Raw genomic sequence first — 23405 nt, 5'->3', positions numbered from 1 at the left:
ACAAACACAGAAGTCTCCTCGAGCTGCACGGGCGAGTTTTATTTTGCCATTCGTGCGCGCGGTAGCGTGTACCGGCACTGCCATTGAATTTCCGAATCTCAAAGCGGAAGGGAAATTAAAAAAGCGCGTCCGACAAGATTTAACCGATCAAAGACGTCGCGGCGTTTTCCCGATTAATTTTCTTTGAACCTCCGAGCTCTCGAGTATGGAACCGTCGTGTAATTCGAGGTGAGTTGGCGGAACTTTCCTTTCCGAGCGAATAAATCATGAAAGTAAACAGCTCGCGAGGGACGAGGAAAGAGAGAGAGAGAGAGAGAGAGAAGCACTGCAGATCGGTCTCGCGATATAACATATTCGATCGGCTCAAAACACACAAATCATTGACCTGTAAATCGTGCATGCTGAACGAGAACGGGTTATACGCCAATGTTCGATCTTCGATTCGTTTGCGAAGACGAGCTTCGTTTTATGCGTATCTGTTAATTCGATCGCTCGAGAAATTGCAGGACGACGAATCTGGCGAAGCGAGCGTTATCGCGTTTATTGTATTTGCGGAACCATATACCGGATGCATATTTGATGAGAATAATATTTTAAAAGGATATCCACTTTGTTGGGTTGGAAAAATCGACTTTCCCTTTTTCATATTTTCACAAGTCTGAAACCTTAAGAATACACTCGTAAAGTTTTAAATGTAAATTCGAATATCTGTCAGAGATACAAGCAGTAAATTGAAGCGGCACGTAGCTCCAGCATACTCTATCTCGGCTTAAAACGAATAGCTGTCTTTTGTTTCAACTACTTTCATATATATGTATATATATTGTATGTATAAATATTATGTTGTATGTTCTTTTATGTTGTATGTTCTTTTATAACAACGCTATGGTGTGGTAATTTGCCCCGAAAAATATTTTTTCGTCGTTGAAAATAATCGAAATTGCTATTTCTCTAGCAGCATGTATTTTAAATGAAAGATATTAAACTTCATTAAAAATCATGGAAGTCTTGGAGATAAAAATTAGCCCTCAAGCCAAAGTATTTGCCGGTTAAAATGCAGCGCAGAATGATTGAAGGTTATCGAGCATCGAATGAATCACAAAAGGCTATATAATAGTTTATAAAAATGAAATTACGGAATAATATTTATTCGAAAAGACAGAAGATATACTTTATGGTCCCTGAATAGTTGATCAGGTGTAAGTTATTAAAAACCTATAGTTAACCATAAAATAATATAATGTAAAACTTTAAACCCATTTTTCTCGAAACTATACTTTTCAAATTTGCGGAAATGATTATTAAAAAAACTACTAAAAATATCGTTTTGAAACTTGACATACTTATAAAAAATATATTTCTTCAGACTGAACTGCGATGAAAGTGATATTTACAATAGTTTTGTTTCAATACCATAAAAAAGGATAGAATTTTAGCAAATCGCATTATAATCTCTGAAAGATTGCCATTTTGTCAATTTTCAGTTTTTAATATTGTTTATAGTTCAACCGATGTACGAACTCATATAAATTAAAAAAATATTTCTGCTTTTATGTTTTAAATCAATTAGAAATTTTCAATCATTTCTGTAAAATGGAGGTGTACTCTGTGCAGTTTCCACTTTAACGCCATCTATATGCGATCCACTGCATAGTCTACGATAACAAAAAACACTATCGTAATTTACAAAAGTCAATAAACATTTATAAAAAAAGTTGCATCTCAATTGCTTCAATACTTTTTTCTAGAAAAATCCTTGAAAACGAGGATCTTTTCTGCCCAACAAGTTAGAACATCCCCTTAAATTGAAACATGACGGCGCGTTTATGAAAAAAAATCGAAAATAATATAATTCTGTATATTATAACGAGGAAGAGATGTATTTGGATTTTTTATTCACTTTCTTATTGAGACATCTATTTACGGAATAAAGACGGAGAGCTACCTCGATCGCGTCGCGAATCATGAAGCCAACGCGATCAAGACGATAACGTAACGAGCGCACGTTCCGGCTTGAAAGTAATCGGAATAAACGAACACTGTCGTGTAAGAAAAAATGAGATACTAATACTATTCGCGATAAAGAAGAGTAGCGTACCTTGTAACCGAGATATGCGAGCAGCAGGGCTTCGGTTAGCGACACCATCGCCAAAATCACTTGTACCACCCACAGCTCCAGCGGCCTCCTGACCCAGAGAATCGCTTCCCAGTTGATCGTCGGGTGCTCCTGAAACTCCTCCTCCGTCAAATTCTGCGACGCGAGGAACTCGGTCTTGTTGCCGGGCGTGCAACCGTAACTGCGGAGAGAGACAGAAAAAGAATAGGTAGGTAGGTAGGCAAGAAGGAAGGAAGGAAGGAAGAAGGAAAGAAGGAAGGCAGACAAGTAGGCAGGTAGGCAGAATCGTAAGTGACAGATGAGAGCGTTGATAGGAAAGGACAGATTGTCGCGCGACATTCGCGCCCGACGGACTCTCGATAGCTTTTCGATATCGAGTGCGTCATTTGGGAGCTCGAGATACGTTCGGGATATATTAGCATCTTGAACTGGCGCGGAAAATAAGAAAGCTAGGAACACTCCCCTCGTGAAAGTTCACGTGTAATCATATCAGCCGGGAACGCGTGTGTCCTCCATTGAACTTTCTCGCATCGACCGCTGATGGAAATCGTACACGCCGAAAATGTACACCTTGGCCGAGGGTTACCTCACCGAAGCATCCAGTTACGGAATAAAGACAGATATCTGAGGTCACCGTTCTCATCGCTGACGCTTTCTCGTCAAGGAACTGGGAGCTTTTCCCTTAACAAGTCCGAGAACTTCGATCGGAAACTTGATAATGGAGTTACAATGAGTATTAGAGGATCTCTGCGAATTCTGAGCGAGGCGAATCGGCGGACGACGTATGAGGAGCGCTCTTTTATTATGAGACAAAAGACGATGGGTAAATTGAGCTGATTTCTGCTTATACTGAAAGGAGGATTCAAGTATGAAAATTTAGTTAATATATGTCAATAAAATGTTTGATTATTGCAAGTAAATAATTTAGTTCCGTATATACAGTGCACGCGGAACTACACTGAAAAATCTATTTAGCTGATTCAAACAAAATTTAGTCAGAATATGTTCGAGCAAATGTTTTGATTGTGAGAAACTAAAATTTTGGTTTACTGAACTGAAAAGGTTCAGATCTCTGAGACAAAAGTGAAAACAGCTTGGTTTCAGAGAATCAAACCTTTGGTTCAAAGAAACAAATTTTGATTCTTATAACTAAATCATTTGTTTGAGTATATCCTAATTAAATTCTGTTTAAATTCTGTTTCAACTAAATAGATTTTTCAGCGTACAGTACATTATATGAAACTAGGTAGAAAATAGTCAAAATTTGTAAATTCTTAAAGGGCTTGAAATGAGTCACTTTTAATAGTAATGCAATTAGTGAAGATTTTGCTCCAATTATTTAATTACTTGTGTTGATTATAGTGTAATCTTATAACTTTTTTCGCTGAAAATTAAGAAAACTAAAAATATCAAATCTAACATAGTGAAATAAATATGATATATAATTAAATAATTGGAATAAAATCGTCACTATAATCATATTACTACTTATACAACTATAACCATACTATTACTTATATAATTAAAAAATGACTTATTTTGAACATTTCCCTCTGGTTTTAAACGGATAAAGATAATCCCATCGTATTCAGCTACCTAAGAAACGTAACATGTTTAATTTACGTTACACTTTTTAGACAGGAATCAGCCTATTTCACCCATGGCCCTTTCAAAAATGTCGCTTTCATGACGACGAGATGCGTGCGCGCGGATCTCGTGGAATTTCATTATCAGTGTATCGAGCGGACGAAAATTTACCGACGGAAATCGCGACAAATGAACGCCACCGGTAGCGATAACGGGGGATGGGAATGGGAGGGAGACATAAATTTGCAATAAGCCGTACACCACGAAAATCTTACAGGAGAGAAATCGAGAATTCCGCGTTGAATACCTTTCTCTCTCTCTCGCACGAACGAGGGAGCAACGATAGTGCATCGTATTCCTCGCCTTATCCGCGTTTTATTCTCGACCGTGATAGGAGCGTTACATAATATCGTAATCGTACATGAATATTGCGCCGCTCGCGCGCGTTAGAATGAGTTTCTTTTCCCCGGAGATAAAAGTTTTCCGGAAAATCGTCCCGTGGACGACGACGAAACGAAATGGAAGCAAATGAAGCAATTTCTGCGTTTCCAACGTCGCCGGCGATTTTCTCGCGCGCCGTGCTGAAATACGGTATGTCTCCGGGATTACCCGGGATTCGTCCTTATTTCAAGGATTTTTATCTTTCGAGCGTGCCCGATGCATTTTAACGAAATTCGTTAACGAAAATGACGAGAATGAGAATGATCGAAGAATGTCGGGCGAAGAGCGTCGCTTCGATATCTAAGTTTCCACTTGGGAGATCTGCTGCTGAGCGCAACAGACGGCAGTTCGATGCGACACTCGCGCGTTTCCGGCCTCTCATGAACATACAAAAGGACTCACTCGGGCATTTAAAACGTGACTTACCATGCCGCGAACGTTGGTTCGTTGTCGGTGATGACCCTGAATATGTACAGGAAGCATGTCAGCAGCTTGAAGAAGAGATTGGCGAGTCGTATCCTCAAGCCTGAAACACGAATACGTAGCCAACGTAAACGACATTGAAGGATTTGGTAACAATTGTCAGAATTTGATTTAACGGAATTGTTTGGTTATTACAACCAAATCATTAGTGTTGTAACAGATACGTTTTTTGAAGTAATTAGATACAGATACTGAAAGAGAAATGCAAGTAGATAGAAATACAGATATAAATTTTAGGTAAATAATTAGATATTGATACTATGAAAATATATACTTTATGAAATATATCTAAATATATTTTCACTAATCTATATCTAGTTATTTATTTATTTATGTTAAACTCATAGCTGTATCTACTTACATTTCTTTTTCAGTATCCGTATCTAGTTACTAAAAAAAATATGTCTCTTACAGCATTAAAAATAATTTATTACCATCTACTGTATATAATATATGATATTACAATACAGTATATGTACTAAATGATTTGGTTGATAGTAACCAAATAATTGAGTTGAAACTACTTAACCAAATCCTGATAATTGCCATCAAATTCTTTCTCCGGTAGACATTGTGTGTTGCTGATGCGGCCTTGGATTTATTATTTTTCGTTTCACCGATGGTCGCGTATTAAATATTTCTTTCTCAAAAATACAATATCATATTATATATAATTTGTTAAAAATATAATAACCCCGTGGAAAATATCGTCTCGACCGAAGATAACGAGCACATATAGACAAGTGTGGGGACAAATACATGGATTATGTAGCGGTAACGAAAGCCATGTCACAGTTGCTATATTAAGCCCCTTGAAAGTTACATAATACATAATACGCTAAGGATTCACTGAGAACTGAGATCGAAGGCCGGCTTACGGGTATCGATCGCACGGGTTGGCTTTAACGAGATGCTTTAACCATTTGCCCGCGACAAACTCCATAAAGGACAACAAAGCGTTGACCTGTTGGGTTCACGACGTCCTAATGCACAGGTCAGGTACAAAGGTCAAAGCCGGCGAGAGGAATCGGTGGTGGCACAATATCTATTATCGGCTGCGTCATCAGCGATAGGGGAGAGCGAAGGAAAGCGAAGGAGCGCGATTGTGCGCCGCGGGATACTCGCGACGACGACGGGGGCTGCGATAGCCTGGAAATTGCCTTCGGAACGACACCGTTATCCCGAAAAGGAGCAATTGCGAGCGCTTTGCGGCACGCCGGAAGAACGGCACCGTCGACGATCCGGCTGTTTCCGGCGAGGATGAATTCAACGGAAATATAACAACGCGCCGCAGCGACACGGTTAAGCCCTCGGATTTATCTCGGTAGATACATCTCGGCCGATTTTTCTCGAGAATATTCCTAATTTTTTCGATGTCGGTTTTCAGCGCGACGGATGTAACCCCCGTCGAAACGAAGGCAAAACAAACGACGCTTTGTTAAATTTTACCGTCAATTTCCGGCGTGCGGAAAGAAGAGAGGAAAAAAATACAGTTGAATCCCTCGGCAATTTTCGACGCGATAAATACTTCATCTCGGTCGTTGCGTCAGTTTGAGAATTTTAACGATCGAATTCGTGAAGCCCTTTAGCCGCCTCGACATTCTCGCGCCGTAAATATTACAAATTCTCCATGAGCGGGGAGGGAAAAAGCCGAGAGGGAAAGACCGACAGGATACGGGGAGTCTTTACTCACTCGAGCGTTGATTCTTGATGAAGTACAGCTGTAGTCGTTCCTTGAATGTGTTCTCGTTCACATAGTACTCAACGCGAACTCTGAAAGCAGACACACGACGATATTGTTGTTAACTGCTCCCGCAAACTCGCAGTGGGTGCTACAATGCTATACTATAACGCGATCTAACTTTGCAATTGTGCTCGACTGTCGCATTCGATAACACCGGCCCAACTTCCGTGTATCTTTCCGCGCAAACTGTGCTCGTATCAGCACAAACGTTATCGTTGTTACTTCTCACGACAAGGCCTGCGATCTTTCGCGTTGACGCGAGCGTTTGCGCGCTTGGAAGATACGACCGTGTAACGGCCGAGGTCGAATACACACGTCGGCCGTTCTACGCCTACGTGGGAAAACCCGCTGTCCAAAGAGCACCGGCTATTTAGAGATTAAAGGATCGACCGGCAATCAACGCCGTTGTATTATTAGACATCGAACGCGCATGACTAATCGAACGGTGTGGAAAGAACGGTACATACGTCGTCGAGCGTGCACGCGCGAGTCAATTAATTATCCTTAATCGCTGTCTGATCTTACGCACAGCCGTCGGAGCTATTTCCGTCCGTGTCGGAAAATATAGCGGGACAACATCTTTGCGAGAGGCTCGGAGATGCAACGTGAAATTAATACTCCACTATATCGTTGCAGCTTTCGACCTTTATGCGTCGACTGCTGTGTTTAGAGATATCATTAGTAAGAGGAGCAACGTCTGAAAAATCACCGCCCCAAAATACCATTTAATATCTTTCGCTATATTTTTGCCACGTTCATCGCGCGAGAGATCTCGTTTGCATATTTATTCGCCGGAACGCGAGGCATACAACACAGACACACACACAACGCGTCGCGTGCAACGAACGAATGTTCGGAATCTCGCGAAGCGGGGTAACTTTATATTCTCTCGAATATTCCATGATATGTGTCGCAAAACGTACCGTGTATTCTCCCCCTCTCTCTCTTCTTAATCCCTACTCAATTTATGAAATATAAATGTACACTAACTTAGGAGCCGTCCGTCATTATTATTATTATTATCATTGTTATTATTAATATTATGTAACCATTATTATTCAGCTTTCTAATCTATTTTATTATTCTTCTAATAATTTTCAATTATCTTTAATCACTATATGTATATGTATGTATCTATTATTATTCATATATTAATATATATCAGTCATATTATTATTATATATTATATATTGTTATATATATTTTTATCATATATGTCTTTACCATTCTGCAAATTTTTCTCTCTGATTCCTAACTTCACGTCCTTAAAGGACCAGCCCTACACACAAAATTAGTCTTAAATCAATGATGATAAGATAGATATTCTCGTATATAAGGAAGAATATTATAATCTTTTTAGAAAATATTTAGTCTCGATTTAATTGAATTTGATTGAATTGTATTGATATAAGTATTACTTGTACTCAATTCAAGACTAAAAATCTCCTAAGAATATTATAATATGTTCTTACTTATGTATGAGAATATCTATCGTCGATTTAAGACTATTTTTTTGTATAGAACATAATAAACGTTTAATAAACGTTTAATTAACGAATAATAAATGTTTTTCCTCCTCTTTTTCTCTCTCTCTCTCTCTTTTTCTCTCTATATATGTATCACCCTCGTCAATCGCCGGGAAATCCGCGCGGGCGTTTTCGCATTACACCCCGAAAGTTCGTCATGCACGGCCGCACTCTCGTGTGTCGGGCCGCGGGTCAGGGAACGGAGTCGAGAGCGTGCAACGACCGTTGTTGCTGTTATTGTTATTACTGCAGCGAGGCGGGCAGCACCGACCGATTTCATTGGCCAGGCCGGCATTTTGCGCGCTCGGTCGTGCACCGCAGTCTCTATTTTTAGCCGCGGTAAATGCGTTGGCGTTGCCGAGAATAGCGTCGCATGACGTCATCGAGCCGACGTCGACAGGCGGTCTGTCGTACGCGATCGTTCCTAGTTGTTGAACTGGTTCTTTGACACACATAACGTCACGAATGCCTGACCTAGGCTGAACGCTCGTCCTCGGCGGATGCGGAAAACGAACCGACGAGAAAGATCGGCGGCCGAATCGGAAAAGACGAAACGACTCGGTGTTTGAGTCTTTGTGCTCCAACGCGCGAAGAGGAGCGAACGGATGGAATTTCATGTGTGACCGTTGGCAGACTTTTCCTTCTCTTTTCCTTTTTTGGGAAAGGTATTTGGAACGTGAATCTCGTTACTGAATTGATGCGACGAAGTCGTCGTGTATTTTTATTCATTACAAGGAAACCCAGCGATGTGCCATTACGCCCGTTTCCACCACCATAGTCTAAATCTGATCGACAATTGACTCGAAGAAATTAGCCAAACTGATGCGACTGGTCAATTCCATCGAGTTAATCGTCGATTAAACTTAAATCATGACGGTGGAAACAGACATAAGCCGCTAACGTTATCGTTCCGCCTAGGCGGAACGGATCCGCGTTATCCGAATCGTGTCAGAATTTGCCCAAATGGAAATATGTAAACGTGTGCTTCTTTTTATAACCGCGCGATATGAGATAGCAGATTCGTCCGCGGTATAATTAGTATCTCGCGCGACGGCGGCAAGTAAGAATTAAATGTCAGAGATTAATGATACATACGGCTAATTATAGAGAGGAGGACCTTGATAAGATAGAAGGCGTGGGTGTGTCGCCGTTGCTCCACATAGGGGTGTGTTAACGTTATCGCGAAAAGTGGCAAAATTATACGCACGCGTCACAGCGACCCGATAATAGAGGCGGCTTCTGTGTCGCGCCGCGGGTCGCCCGTCGACTCTTACACGCCTTGCGCATAAACTCCGCCGCGAGAAACAGTTGTAAAGACCGCCGGTAAACGAATTTCGAAAAGTCGTGCCGAAATTGCAGAGGCGAGAGGAATTTCCGCGAGCTTACGTTATCACGAGCACGAGAGAGATATCGCGTCGAACTATCGCGTCGTTTCGAACTCATCGAGCTCGAAACATCTAACGGAAGCGACGGCGTATCGCTCGGCGTATTCCGCCGCTGCGGGAACATCGTCGTTCAGCCACGATGCGCGGACGTGCGCGGTGAAAAATCGCCGAGCTCGAAGGTCCCGACGCATACGCGGGATCCTTCGGCTGCCCGCAAAAGGTCGCTGCCGCGAGTGATACAAAGCGGAATTGCGCCGATATCGCTCTTGGATTCTAGCGAGCGAATATCGTCTCGCGTGATTTGCCGCGCGATGCACGGTAAATTTAACGCGACCGGCCGCACAGGCGAGTTTAGCGTTTAGCGGGCCGTGAATAACGTCACTGACGAAACACGTAGGCCGATGCTTCCGATGTTTCGAGGACGCTCGGCCCGAAAGAAGAACGTTTCTCATAGCTACGATCGGATCCGTAATTTCCGTTTCGGGTCTTAAAACCAACGATATTCCGCGTGAGCGCAGAAAAATATATAGATTGTAAAATATATAGATAAGACATACTGTCTTGTATCTCAAATCATACGGTGAAAAATCATTCAAGACAAACGTTTTGTTGTTGTAGCAATAAATGAGTCTACAAAGTGTTTCTTAAGTGCCGTCCATTTTAAGAGTTGAGTTTTTTGAGGTCACTTTATAAAGAATTGAACGTATTTTGTGCGAGCGCTTTTCTTCATGAAATAACCTCAAAAATCAACTCCTTAATATTGGGCGGTATTTAAGAAACATCCTGCGTATTCATTTATTTGCTACGACAGCGTAACATTTGCTCACACGAAATTATTTTTCTCTGAAAAAGTAAGAAATCTCGCACAACTATTTATTAGTAACGTCTCATAGAATCGAGTTAACAAACCAATTAATTAACTAATTAATTAACCAATAGTTCTTGTTATCAGAAGAAAAATTCAATTCCGAAGTATATAGAATAATGTTGGATTTAAAGTGAAACTTTTTGAAACAGAGCATTATTCACTTAGAGTAACGTCGGGCGTCTATAAGCACCTGCGATAAAAAAAAGAAATCAGGATTTCCCCATTATTTATAAAGAACGGTACTTCGAAAGAGCCCGTAAAGTTCGATGTTAACGACCATCGATCATTCGTCGCCAGTCGGGATCGTTTCAGCGTGGCGACAAATCGGGAACGGAAACTACGCGCTGCATCGTCGCCGGATAATTGACAGCTTCATTACAACGCCATTTCTAATTACATCGCATGGGAATGTGGCTCGCAGCGATCGTCAGCGATTTCCAATTGAAATCGTGTCCAGGGAATCACAAGCTGTCGTTTGCGAGCCGCATCGGGTTTTCCGCCGAATGCATGACAAAACCGGTGCATCTCGTCCAATCGAGATCGATCGCGCGCTTACAAAAAACAAAACAGCCCTCCCGTATTGAGTAGAACAATGATACACAACGATGTACCGCGTGCAACATGTGCCGTAATTCGAAATCACATGTGTATGTCATTTCGAAAAAATAAATCGCAAATTTTCTCGTAAAATTTTGCGAATTATAAGCACAAAAAAGTGCTAGATTCACGTAAATAATTATTTTATTACTTTTTAGTATATTTTTTACTTAGAAGTAATATTTGCCTGATCCAAGAAAAATATCTTCTAAATAAATAATAAATTGTTATAAATTAAATAAAATACACCTGTATCAAATAAAATTTGTTTAATCGAAATAAAAATTTATTAAGGAATATGGCGGTAATTTATTTGAATCTAATATTTTTTTCTGTGTATAAAACTTCATATTTTACGATGATCGAAATATTAAATATTTTTTATTAAGATACTTTTTATTTATCTAAGTGTATTTCGATATTTCTGTACAATGATACATCACGTGTAAAGCTGAATATACAATGAACGAATGAACAAAGAACGAACAGCGAATGCAAATTTTCGTTATTATTACAATTTGGAAAATGTGTACATTGAGAAAAAAGCACTTAAACATCTATTTGTCGGGGTATATAAGGTTCGTTTCACAGAAGTTCATAAAAGTCGTGTCCGCTGAGTTGTGAATTAATATACATGTTACAGCGGTAATTCACAAAGTAATGTGCGATCAAAGCGAAAAATCACTGGAAGCTAAATGGGAACGAAACACTTTCGTTTTGATAACACAGATGACCGTATCCTGTCCGGATTGGATAGCCGCTGAGAGAGGTAAATTCGCAGTAATGAGTTCCAGAAAGGATCGTCTCGACTTTTATCGACTTCTGTGAAATAAACCTTATTTATATGAAATAAATCTTACGTCGTACAAATGAATTTTTTAATACTTTTTTCTCAGTGCATGCTATAACGAATCCGAGCGGAAAATTTGGGCCAATTTGCTCATAAGGTGGTTTATCCAAAATATTTAGACGCGAATATTCATATACATCCATATTACACGTTCATTATTCGTTCGCTCAATGTATACCCACTTTAACACGTTGACCACCGCGTCACCCAAATCTGGATGACGGCCATCTTTCCGTGGAGACCCCGTCACCCGATTTCGACGCTTTTCTTCGCCCAATTTAGCAGGATTTTACAAGTAACTCGCAATAGTTTCCATTTGTAACGCAGGTATATTATAAAAATAATATATATAAACACATATATAAATGTATAAAATATTATATTAACAGGCTCTCATACCATCATGCAAATGAAAATATTATCACATTATCTTATTTTTTGGTGATATTCTCCAAAACAAAACAATTTATGTTACGCTGGTAAAACAAACAAATTAATTACAGGCCGGTATATTGGTAATGTGTTACAGTGCGGTTCAGTATGAATTTGGGCCCCGGGAGAAACATACCCGATCTACGTTAGGCGGTCAACGTGTTAACACGTGTCGCAATTATACACGTGAATACATGTCACGATAAATGCACACGCGATGATCATAAACGCGTACTACGCGGAAAGCCGAGGAGAATTCACGTTTTTATGTCAATTTTCCGCCGAGACGGAACATTCAAAGAGCTTCAAGTTTTTTACAAGCGGCGCAAAATGATCCTGCCATCGCTGCAGCGGCAGATACGCGAGATACATTGTAGTGCGTCCGCGCGTCGCACTTGATACCTCTTCTGCAGAGGACGAGCGGTGCAACACTATAACGGGGCCTCGGTCTCTGACAAAGGATTCGCTCGTCGATATCTTCGCGTAGAAAAGTCCTAGTGACGTGAAACCAAATGCATTCGAAAGTTGAGATTATCCCCTTTTCCGATGAGATAGCGAACATATGTTCAAATCGTTGATTAAAAATCTTGTTTTTCACATAGGATGTCTGATGCAAATCATACTATCCGTCATATATTTGTAGTTTAAATCAATATGAACAAAAAAGTCCTATACCATTTTATAAACAACCACATAAAATGAATTTTTAATTATAGAAAATAGTCATCACAGAAGCTTCTTTAATTAACAACTCAAAAATTTTTGTAGTTATTTGCAAAAGGACCTTTTTGTTAAAAATGGCCCGGTCTACAGGTATATGGTGGAAATTGTATTCAACGACAGATTTAAAACTCGAGATTCAAGGTTCAATATACTAATGTCGGTCGTTAAGTGCAACATATATTTCTAGATTAGGCTATTGTGAACAAAAAAATCCTCTACCATTTTGTAAATAACCATGCAAATTTTTGAGTTATTAATTAAGAAATTCTTTATATATTGCCATTTTCAATCATTAATAACTCAAAATTTTGCGTGGTCTCATATAACAATATGAGAGCGAATTGCTCTTACTATTATTGCTTAATATTAATAAGATGTTTTAGTTTGTGGTTTTCGTTACATGTTTCGGCTATATGAGTATACGGACATTTATTATGATTTAGTTGGACGTTTCGAAGCGAGTAAAACCGAAATTACGTAATTGCTACGTCAAGAACGGAACGTTCAAAATTCTGGCAACGAGATTAGTCATCGTGTTTCACTCCCGACGGACGAAGAGCAATGGTAAAACCACCGGAGCTTCGTACCACTGAAACTCCATGGCTCTCCATTCAGCCTCGATTTGTAGCAAGTTCTTGAAATACTATTATCTTGCGGATTATCCCGATATATATTCCGTCGTTTCATTTCGCCCATTTGTGTGAAACCACGATATGACTGCAATCAACGTTTCCTTTCGACATTTCTTTTGATCGCGAGTTTCTTCCATGAATATAACTAATTATTAAACTCAATTACAAATTATACCCAGTTATTTGTAAATTCAACTGAAACTCGCCGTCAAACATCGCATATCTAACGAGAATAAATTGCATGATTAATTGAATTATATATTATCCTGAATATGTGTGATTTGTAAATTATCGCCGTTAGTAATTTCCCACACATACACGCAGCTGTCCAATCATAACGGCGAATAGAAAAAACGTTTAAGCGAGCAATTAGATTGAACTAAATTAAATTCATAATTATCTGTCTGCTGAATCGCGAATTAATATATATATATATATATATATATATACACGCGTTGTAGCGGCAATTCACAAATACATGAAAGCAATACATGATCAAAGCAAAGAATCACTGGAGCCTAAATGGGAGCGAAATACTTTCGTTTTGATAACACGGATGACCCGTCCGGATTGGATGGCCGCTGAGAGAAGTCAATTCGCGGTAATGAGTTTTAGAAAGTGTCGTCTCGACTTTTATGAACTTTCCGCGTCCTACAAAGTATATACATCTGCACTGACCCTGCGTGTAATGGCTGGTATGAATTTACGAGGGTCAATATAAACCAGATTTTTTACCTGCGGATTCAGAAAGAGCCGCAAGCGGGCCGAGGCTCCAGGCAGTTAGGTAAAGGTTTGTGGAAGAGAGCGCCCCCCTGCAACATTCCTCAGCTGCTGTTCCCTCGTCAGTAGCATCATGACTGAACAAAAGGTACCTACGACCTATTGTGCAACATATTATCATCCAATTTCATGACGCCAACGAAGGCGTCAAACCGACTGAAATTTTGACCAGACTCCAAGCACAGTTTGGAGATGGTAACCTGTCAAGAACCCAAGTGTTTGATTGGGCCAACAAATTTCGCAGTGGTTGTGATGCTGTGGAAAACGAAAGTCACCAATGTCGTCCGCGATCGAGTGTCACTGATGAGAACATTCGGGTCGTTCGCGAACTTGTGGAAGATGACCGACGCCTAACTATTGTCGAAATCTCATCAAAGGTGGGCATAAGTATTGGAAGAACTGCTTATCGCAATAAACGACGCCGGCAACCCATTTGCGACGTTTTGCTTCTCCATGACAACGCGCGGCCGCATACAGCAGCCTTAACCCGCGATAAACTCGGAGAAATGTACTACACTTCTCTTGATCACCCTCCTTATAGCCCCGATTTATTCCCATGTGACTTTCACTTGGACCCCTGAAGGAGGCTTTAGAAGGGGAAAGATTTAACGACGACGCAGCGGTGGAGCAGTACGTGCGCAGTTGGCTGTTGGAGCGCTCTTCTCCTTTTTTTGATGAGGGGATCAAGAAGTTGCCTATCCGGTGGAGAAAATGCATTTTCGTTGAAGGGAACCACGTAGAAAAATAATATATCACTTTTGTAATTTTATCTGTTACTAATAAATCTGTAAAAAAAAATCCGGCTTATATTTGAATGACCCTCGTATTATTAACACTTTTAGCACGAATGATGGCGCCATTAACTCTAATTTCAATAATTTAATGGCTAAAAACAGGCGTTAAGAGGCAAGTCCATCCGCGAGTGTCGCTTAAATTATTGTTCAGTGAAAAAACAAGCCGGCAACGAATAAAATAATGAAATGGGAAATAATTGAAATAAAACAAGAGCCGCGGCGGGCTTTCCGTTTAGCGTTTCAAGCATCGTTAAATTGAAACTCATTTCCGCATTTTACTCGCCTGGATATTATTCATTTAACGATCATTAGGTAACTTCGCATCAAAAGTATATCGCATATTGTGTAAAACAGTAGCAATTTCTGTAAAGAGGGTCCTCGAGAATTTAATCGAGCTATTTATCAGTCTCATCCTTGAGCTATTATTAACCTTTTTTCGTAAGTACCGACAAAGTATTAAAGTATTTGATGTGGAATAAGCTTGCGATTGCCGGTTAATTAAACTCTCGACGAGGAACAAGAGGCTTACAGGCGACTCCGGTCTTCCGCCTTTCAATCGAGGCATCTTCAATCGATATAGGTGATGGAAAGGGCGGGNGGGGGGGGCATCGCTTCACGTTGAAATCGTTAAAAATCTTTCTTTCGTTGGACTTTGTCGTTCGCCATGCGTGTCAAATTATACTGTAATACGTAATGTTACGTTTATGAAGTGAAATCATACGTTTCGTCGAATGGCCGAACGAATCAGCCGAACGAAACCAAGCCAACCACAGTGGATGCGGCGCAACCTCGGCATTTTGACTCTTGATTCGCGTGTATTATTAAGCGAAATACGAATCGCGGAAATGGCCGTAACTGCGAACTCGAGATTCGGCTGCATGAAAATTTGAATACGCTATCATAACGGTGCTTCGCTTGAAATTTCCTTATCATCATCATCTTCTTCTTCTTCGAGAGCTTCCAACTCGATATCACGCGTTCTATTTCGCGGGAATCTAAGTAAGAAATAACTGCTGACGAGATACTAGCTCATCATATTGATTTCTAGCGAACAGTAGTAAATGCCAATACTAATTTGACATTGGCGGAATACCGATATGATAACAATGGGTCAAGATTTGAAAGATAGTATTACAATAGCAATTTTTGTGCAATAATGACTATTATTACAATTGAAGAGCTCAGTGCAAAAACCGGTCAGCTTCGTTTTTCGAAATTGTACAGTATGAACATGTTTTTCAAAGTAAGTTATGCAAATTTTTATTGATACTGTACAATTTCAAAAAATGAAGCTAACCGATTTTTGCATCAAACTCCTCCCTTCGATTGTCAAATATTGCAGGGAGAAGGTTAGAATATGGCCGAAATTTGTATTGGTTTGTATTCGCAGACGTACATTTTTTATATCATATGAGGTGAAAAACATCGGAACGAGACAAAACTTGGCTGGAATCAAGCTTGGGTCTTCCGTTGAGCGGGCAACCGCTTTCTCATCACTGAGCTATTGAAGCTCCACGTTACCGATATCTCCCGCTTATACAAAGCATTGGCAAAGCGTGGTATCATAACATGAAATCCATTTTTCAATACTGAATTGGTATCTCGCCGGTCTCCAATACTGGATGTACATGATTCTCTCATGGAAGACGGCGCTATTCGTTTTCACAGGTTCGAATTGTAACGTTGTTACGTTATTGCACACTTCCCGTTATCGCACGATTACGCCGTTATAAATGAGCCCGAGCTGTTCTTTTTCCGGCCGTCGTTATTTTTTCGCGGAGTTCTCTCGCTAAATCAGCGGAAGAAAAATTTCCTCCGGCGCTCGGAGCGACGCCTCCTCTTCATTTATTTTAGGCAGTCGGCCGTTCCGCGACGCCCCATCGAGCTCGCCCGTTTAAAGCAATAGTACGGAACCCGGGGAAGAGAATCGCTTCGCTCGCATGGAAGTGGATATCATAACTCTAATTGAAGATATCGCCTCGGGCAATTTATAAAGCCGGCCAGCCGTTTCTCATCATTCTCCGCATCGTGCGCCGCATCCGGGTCTCTCTTCCGAAGACGTCCCACGCAACACCGACGCCGCCCGTTAATAAACAGAAAGTTCAACGGACAACTTAGCGCCGTAAATAGTCCGCCGGAGCACTTCCGAACTTCGGCTCTCCCTCTCGCGATAACATTGTCGGCTCGCTTATTCATAGACGCCCACCATTGTTCGTCGGAAACTCTTCCTCCACGCGCAATCGGACGGCCGTGAGCGTTTCATAAGACGTTAACGTTACTTTCGCCCGTCTCTCCAGTAATCCTTCTCGAGTTATTAAGCGAGAGATCGCCTTATGGCCCCCGATAAACTGACGATCCCTTTACGTCGCGCGAAAATTCAATCTTCGAAAAGGAGGTCGTCGACAAGTCCTCGACGAGTCTTCGGACTCGCCATTTCATCTTTTATCGTTCGCGATAAATAAGTAAGCAGTAGATTAAGCGGTTCTCTTTCGGGAGGCGGAGGGGATGTATGCCGAGAGGTCGATGTATAAAAATGCGTGCTACGCCGCGGAATTATCGAGCGATCGTTTCTGGCGGGAAATGCGGCTGCGCGCGAGCGGGATCCACTGACCGGCCGCGATACATTATGCCGATCCGGTATTTACGAGCCACCTGATGACCGTAAACGCTTTTAACCGGCAGGAAATTCGGCCGGTCGACACGTGCGTCTATCTTCTCTCTCTCTCTCTCTCTCCCTCTTTCGTACTTCTCGATCTATGAATTACGCAGCTTGCCGACAGGTATGTCTTTCGCCGTTTATTCCCAACGTCAATCGCTTCCGCTTGTGGTAGATTGCGTGGAAACGAGTTCGACACGCATGCGACCACTTGAACGCAAATTTACAAATTTATTTATTTAATTTTTATCGAAATTGCGCGGCGAAATTAAAACGTTGCAAAGTTAAATTTTCATTCTGGCATACATCGTGTGTGTGTGTGTGTGTGTGTGTGTGTGTGTGTGTGTGCCGAGCTCGTATATGAGCGTTTGCGGTCGAGAAATTACTCGACGCAATTAACATAACATTTTTCGCCTAAATAAATTAACAGTCTACTCGCCAGACCATAATGGAGAAGTCGTGTAGCCCGTCGCATCAGACACGCGAAATCTACAGCCAAGAGACAAAACTCGCGGCGGCGGGGAAGTGTTCCATTGCGAGTATTCGGCAACATGTGTTCCACCACGCGCGAAATTATCCTCTCGACGGACAATCGAAAGCAATAACCCGATTAAAGCTTTTCATTTTCCGGTTAATTTGTGGTTTAGACTTAAATGTAATCTGGAAATAATATAAGAATTATATTGTTTCTACTCATGGTTAATTATTAAACTTTAAAAATTACCACTACAAAATCATCAGTTTAATGATTAATCATAAATAGAAAAACGCGACCTTTGTATTATCATCAATTTAAGTCTAAAGCACAAGTTAATCAAAAGATGAAAAACCATGTCTGAAACGAACGCAGCTTTCGGTCGACACCGACTCCATCGATAGCACGTACAATAAAAAATTTTGTTAAATTTAACACATTTCACATATCTCAAACGGTTTACATAAATTTTTGTGTTAATTTAACACAAGGTGAATATGTTGAAAAGTAACACAGATATTGTGTCAAAAATTAATATATAATTAAATGAATATCCGTAATATGTCAATCGACATTGAAGTATAAAATGTGTTATTTTAACACGTATTGAATATCGATTCAGTACAGAATATTGAGATAACATATACACAATATGTTAATTTAATACACGGGTATGTTAAAAATTTTAATAAAAACTGATTTCAACACAAGTACAAAATGTTCTTCACTATGTGCGCACGGTGCGAGAACCAACCACGATATTTGCCGTTCAATGGTTAGACCGCTTTTCCTCGCCGGCGATAAAACGTTTGCTTCCGTCACGATCCGTCTGACACAAGATAAAAGACGAAGAGTACGTCGTTTCTCTCTCTCTCTCTCTCCCTCCCTCCTTTGCTTTTTTGCAATTTGTGAAACAAAAGCGACGTTCACGTCGGATTCACGACAGACAAGCCGAATCAGGACACGCGAACCGATATACCGCGGGCATAACGTATGCGACACCTCCGAGAATTCCGCCGGTCGGTAATAATTCACGAGTCGAGCGTAAAAAGCGGCCGAACTCTCTCTCTCTCTCTCTCGCTCTCGGTCGGTCGGTTTGAATTGAAAACATTCGATTGAGAATGTTAATCTTTCAACGTCGCGAATACGGGTTCACGTGAGGATCGCCCGTTATCTATCTATAACCGAGATATATTACCGTTCTATGTCTCGTTCGTCTATAATTATATACCAACCTGCCATCGCGCGCCGCGAATAGAACCACGACGTCGGTCGGCGCATAAAAATACCTATCGGCAACCTTGCACTCCATTGACCGCTTTATTACCGTAATATGTCGTAACGCGGTATATACGTGTGCAACGGCCCCAACGCTTACGTGTATCCTTCGAAACTGGAAACTAGATGAAACAGCGCGCTGTATACGTCAGCTCGTGTGGTAGTTCCCAGTATCTGTCCGATAGTATACGTCAGCTATAGAGAGCGAGAGAGAGAGAGAGAGAAAACGAAATTTCAGACACTGCATTTCGCACACAGGTATGTTACGCGTTCCACGTCATGCTCGCAAATTGAAAAATCCTTTCGCCCGATTGCGCCCCAAAGTTCTCGGTATCCTTTGTACTCGATTGGGGTTCCGGAAGCAACAGTACAAAACGGACGAGCGGAAAAAAGATGGAGCAAGTGTGATTCGTGTAGTATAAAATAGATTTAATATATCTACTAATCGCCGGATGAGCTCGCACTGGACTTAAATCTAGGTGAGGATCGCGATACATCCGTAAAGGAGAAAAAGTACTTCCTCCTTCCATTTCTTCCCTCCTCCACTCTTGTCCCGATAACGCTCGTGCGAATCCCGCGAATCGCGAGACACCGAAACGGTGCCATGGGATACGCGCGAAACTTTCGTTCCTGCGAAAACACACGTTTTGTCTGAGACCAGGGCGGGAGCGGAAAATAAGCATCGCTCGAGATAACATCGCCGTGTGTTTTGCAATATTCATTCCGAGACACGTGGTCTGGTCACGATAATTCCGCGTGTCGCATGTTATCGTGTTTAAAAACTGTCGTGCGGAAACGCAATTCCATCGTTGCTTTTCCCGCTTCGAATCGATAGCAAACATGTCCACTGTACGCGAGAGAGTTAGTGACGGAACCAGAGAAAGAGAGAGAGAGAGAGAGAAAGAGTATAAAATATTCTCTTAAGTTGAATCAGTGAAAATCTTGTTAGTTGAATCTATAAATATTATAGTTAAAAAAACTGTTTTTTTTCCATTTTTGGTCGGAAAGAAACCGAAAAAATCCGTAGAAAAACTGAAAAATTCGTTTTTTTTCAATCATCTGCGGAAAGAAACCGAAAAAAATCGTTAAAAGATCGAAAGAAAATTGGACTAAGTCTTCAAAACTATAAGTAAAACAATATTATAGCGATAATCGATGAATATATGTTAATTTAGTGGAAATATTTCCATTTTGCTTCTTTATCTTACATTTCATTAATTCTGGCCAGTGAAAGATTCATTGGAAATGGCTATTATGCGTCCTATAGCAGAAATATATACACACACACACATATATATATATATATATGTGTGTGTGTGTATATATATATATGTGTGTGTATATATATATATAGTGTCTTAGTTTAAATAGAAAATGAAACAAAAAAATAACCGTCTTATCGAAGAGAGTGAGGGAAGAAGGGAGGGAGGATACGAGCCGCGAGTCTCTTAGTCGATACGTGTCCCGTTTCTAATTAACCGCGCTTATAATTAATCACTCGTCAGGAGAGCAGTAATTAAGTAATGGACCGAGTGCACTTATAGGCACACTGCCGCGGAATATCGCGAGCGAACGGACCCCGGCTAATTTCCGTGGGCACTGCGCGGCTTCGACGTAACTAATTATCTAACTAATTATCTAACTAAACCAATCAGTGCCTTCCAGACGAACAGATCGCGCGCTGAGCTACTGCTAAAAAATAAAAAAATAAACAAGAGGGAGACACGTTTCGCCTGCGCGTTCTCCAAGGCAGTTCCAAAGAGTTCGCTCGCTCAGGAAAGTCGTCGTCGTTGATAAAACCACCTCGTCGCGGTGTCCACTCCAAGTTCAATTAATTCGCACGCGCTGTCAGGTCGAAATATCTTTTGCAAAGAAGAAATTAAAAAAAAAAGAAGAAAAAATAGGAAAGGGAATCCTCACGCGACGACATTCAACGACGCCCGAGTAAACGGGTATCGCGTTGCCGGAGGGACGCCGAAGCGGGTCACGTCGCATCCTCTGTCGCGTCCTCCGCTCTGGGAGTCATTGACGTTCATCTTCCCCGTGGCATTCGCAGTGGCGATTGCGGGGTGATGAAGAAAGGTTGTTAAAGTAACTCCACGGCCGCGGCCGGTAACAGTTCGCGTACATTCGCATCTCGGGAGCATTCACCGTGCGTAACGCGTGCGCGGAATTGCGTGTCGGACGGCTATCTCTCCCGATGGCGAGCGTGTATAAATAATTTCGTGAGACCAGGAGAGAGGAGGATTCTCCCGCATAAGCGCCACATGACGACGCGTGGCGCAGTAATCAAGATAATATGGTTTGCATTACGGTTGCCCGTCCGTCGAGGGAGTGTCCTTGCTTTTGTACGACCGACATGACACACAAATGTTAAATTAGCCCCGGGCTAATTGTATGTATCCAGCGCGAATTCAACATCGATGGCGGCAAGAAGCGGCCGGCGAAAAGTGTAGGGGCCGTCTTTTATAGCCGTGGCACTTTTCGCGCGAAAGTTTACGGAGGCTCGGTCGAGCGGGCTCTCGGACGAATTTCGGGCCGAAAAATAGGGGAGAAGGGGTCCGAATTTGGACCGGCTCTTAGATTGGACCACCATGTATTTTGAAAAAGAGAGATATTTGCAATGTCATGATGGGTACACTGGCTTAAGTGTGGTAGAACAACGAGGCACACTGAGAAAATCAATTTAGTTGTCTCAAATAAAATTCTTGTTTGGATATGGGTAAATAAATATTTTGATTGTGAGAACCAGAGTTGGTTCCTTGAATCAAAGGTTTGGTTCTCTGAAGCAAAAATGAGAAAAAGATTTAGCTCAGAGGACCAAATTTTGCTTTTCATAATCCAACAGTTAACTAAATAGGTCTCTCAGTGTAGCCATTCCGCTCACTCTCGTTGAGACTTGGAAAGTAGTGGTGTGTGAATATTATTTTTCCTGATATCTCGAATCAGATTTTTTCCGCATTCTGTAAGTAGCACAGTTTTAAACGTTACTAATGAAAAGTATATTATCTTAAATACAATGTGATGTATCTGTTTTTATATAAAATACATAATATAATGATTAAAATATATAAGACAAAAATATAAAAAATAAAAATATGTTTTTCTGATGCAACTTACAAGTTGCCTAATCTGAACTAGTACGAGTTGTTTATAGTAGACCGTCGCAATGTCCAACACAGGACACGACGTGTTTCATTACTGCTAGAAGCTCGAAAACGTTCTCTTTTCTTTCAACTTTCAGATTCAAAATGATGCAAAGCGGATGGAAAATGGATTGAAAATAAATTGCAAATGCCGTTGCGGCGGATAAAAATAGGGACTATGGTTTGAATGAATGTAGTAGGGTGTATGGAGTTTCTAAAGCTACAATAAGAAGATATGTTATGAAGAAAAACTGATATGTGAATGGCTCTAGCGAGACTACGTTTATTTGAGATATGGGAAAAGTTTCAGCTGATCATATTATCGTGTTAGAAAAGTGTTTCTTCGGGTTGAACCGTTAAAGACGTTCAAAAACCTACTTTATGTCACAAAAAAGTTAACTGTCAATTTGGTAAGCCTACCAAAAATGTAATTATTTCAAAAGCCCACAAATATATTTTCAATTATCAGTTTACTAGAATATATAATTTATTTGTGCCCTTCCATTGTAGTTTAATGGTTAGTTTTCTTTCTTTTGGTATTTTTTTAACGGTTTGAGCAATTTTCTTAGATTGTAGGTTAATTAATTTCATTGGTTTTGGGAATCGGATTGTAGGATGGATAGGAAACCTGTGGTCCAATTTACGAAACCAGTTGCTTAGAATAGATTGGTGTCAATAGTCTAGTTTTTTCATAGTCCTATTTTTATTAAATGTTTTTGGCTATTGTAAATAAATGACACAAAACTATATATGATGTTTGTCTTATTCCCATTTCCTTCCTTCAATCTTTTATGTTTGTATACAAGAGAAAAATTAAAAACCAATCCAAGTTACTTATCCCTACGTTCGTGGTAGATAGCGGACTCCCTTGATGCTCGAGTTTAGCCCGAGT

At 40.7% G+C, this 23405-nt stretch overlaps 1 protein-coding gene across 5 annotated transcripts in view; it reads right to left on the bottom strand.

The window, feature by feature from the left end:
- The window catches only part of LOC106742586 (potassium channel subfamily T member 2), a 157569-nt gene that overhangs the window by 55597 nt on the left and 78567 nt on the right, over positions 1 to 23405 (bottom strand). For all 5 annotated transcript variants that reach the window (XR_001374282.1, XM_014615697.1, XM_014615694.1 and 2 more), the window contains exons 2-4: positions 6321 to 6400; positions 4571 to 4670; positions 2099 to 2297 (exon numbers count right to left, since the gene is read on the bottom strand). Coding sequence is in view for 4 of the 5 variants with exons in the window: in XM_014615697.1 (XP_014471183.1) it covers positions 2099 to 2297; positions 4571 to 4670; positions 6321 to 6400 (379 nt within the window). In the remaining variant the exon portion in view is untranslated. The remainder of the gene's footprint in view (positions 1 to 2098; positions 2298 to 4570; positions 4671 to 6320; positions 6401 to 23405) is intronic.

The sequence above is a fragment of the Dinoponera quadriceps genome, unplaced genomic scaffold, assembly GCF_001313825.1.
Source record: "Dinoponera quadriceps isolate SergipeBrazil2010 unplaced genomic scaffold, ASM131382v1 scaffold113, whole genome shotgun sequence".
Lineage (NCBI taxonomy): Eukaryota > Metazoa > Arthropoda > Insecta > Hymenoptera > Formicidae > Dinoponera > Dinoponera quadriceps.
Note: the sequence above shows the minus strand (reverse complement) of the source record. Positions and strands in the feature narration are given on the sequence as shown.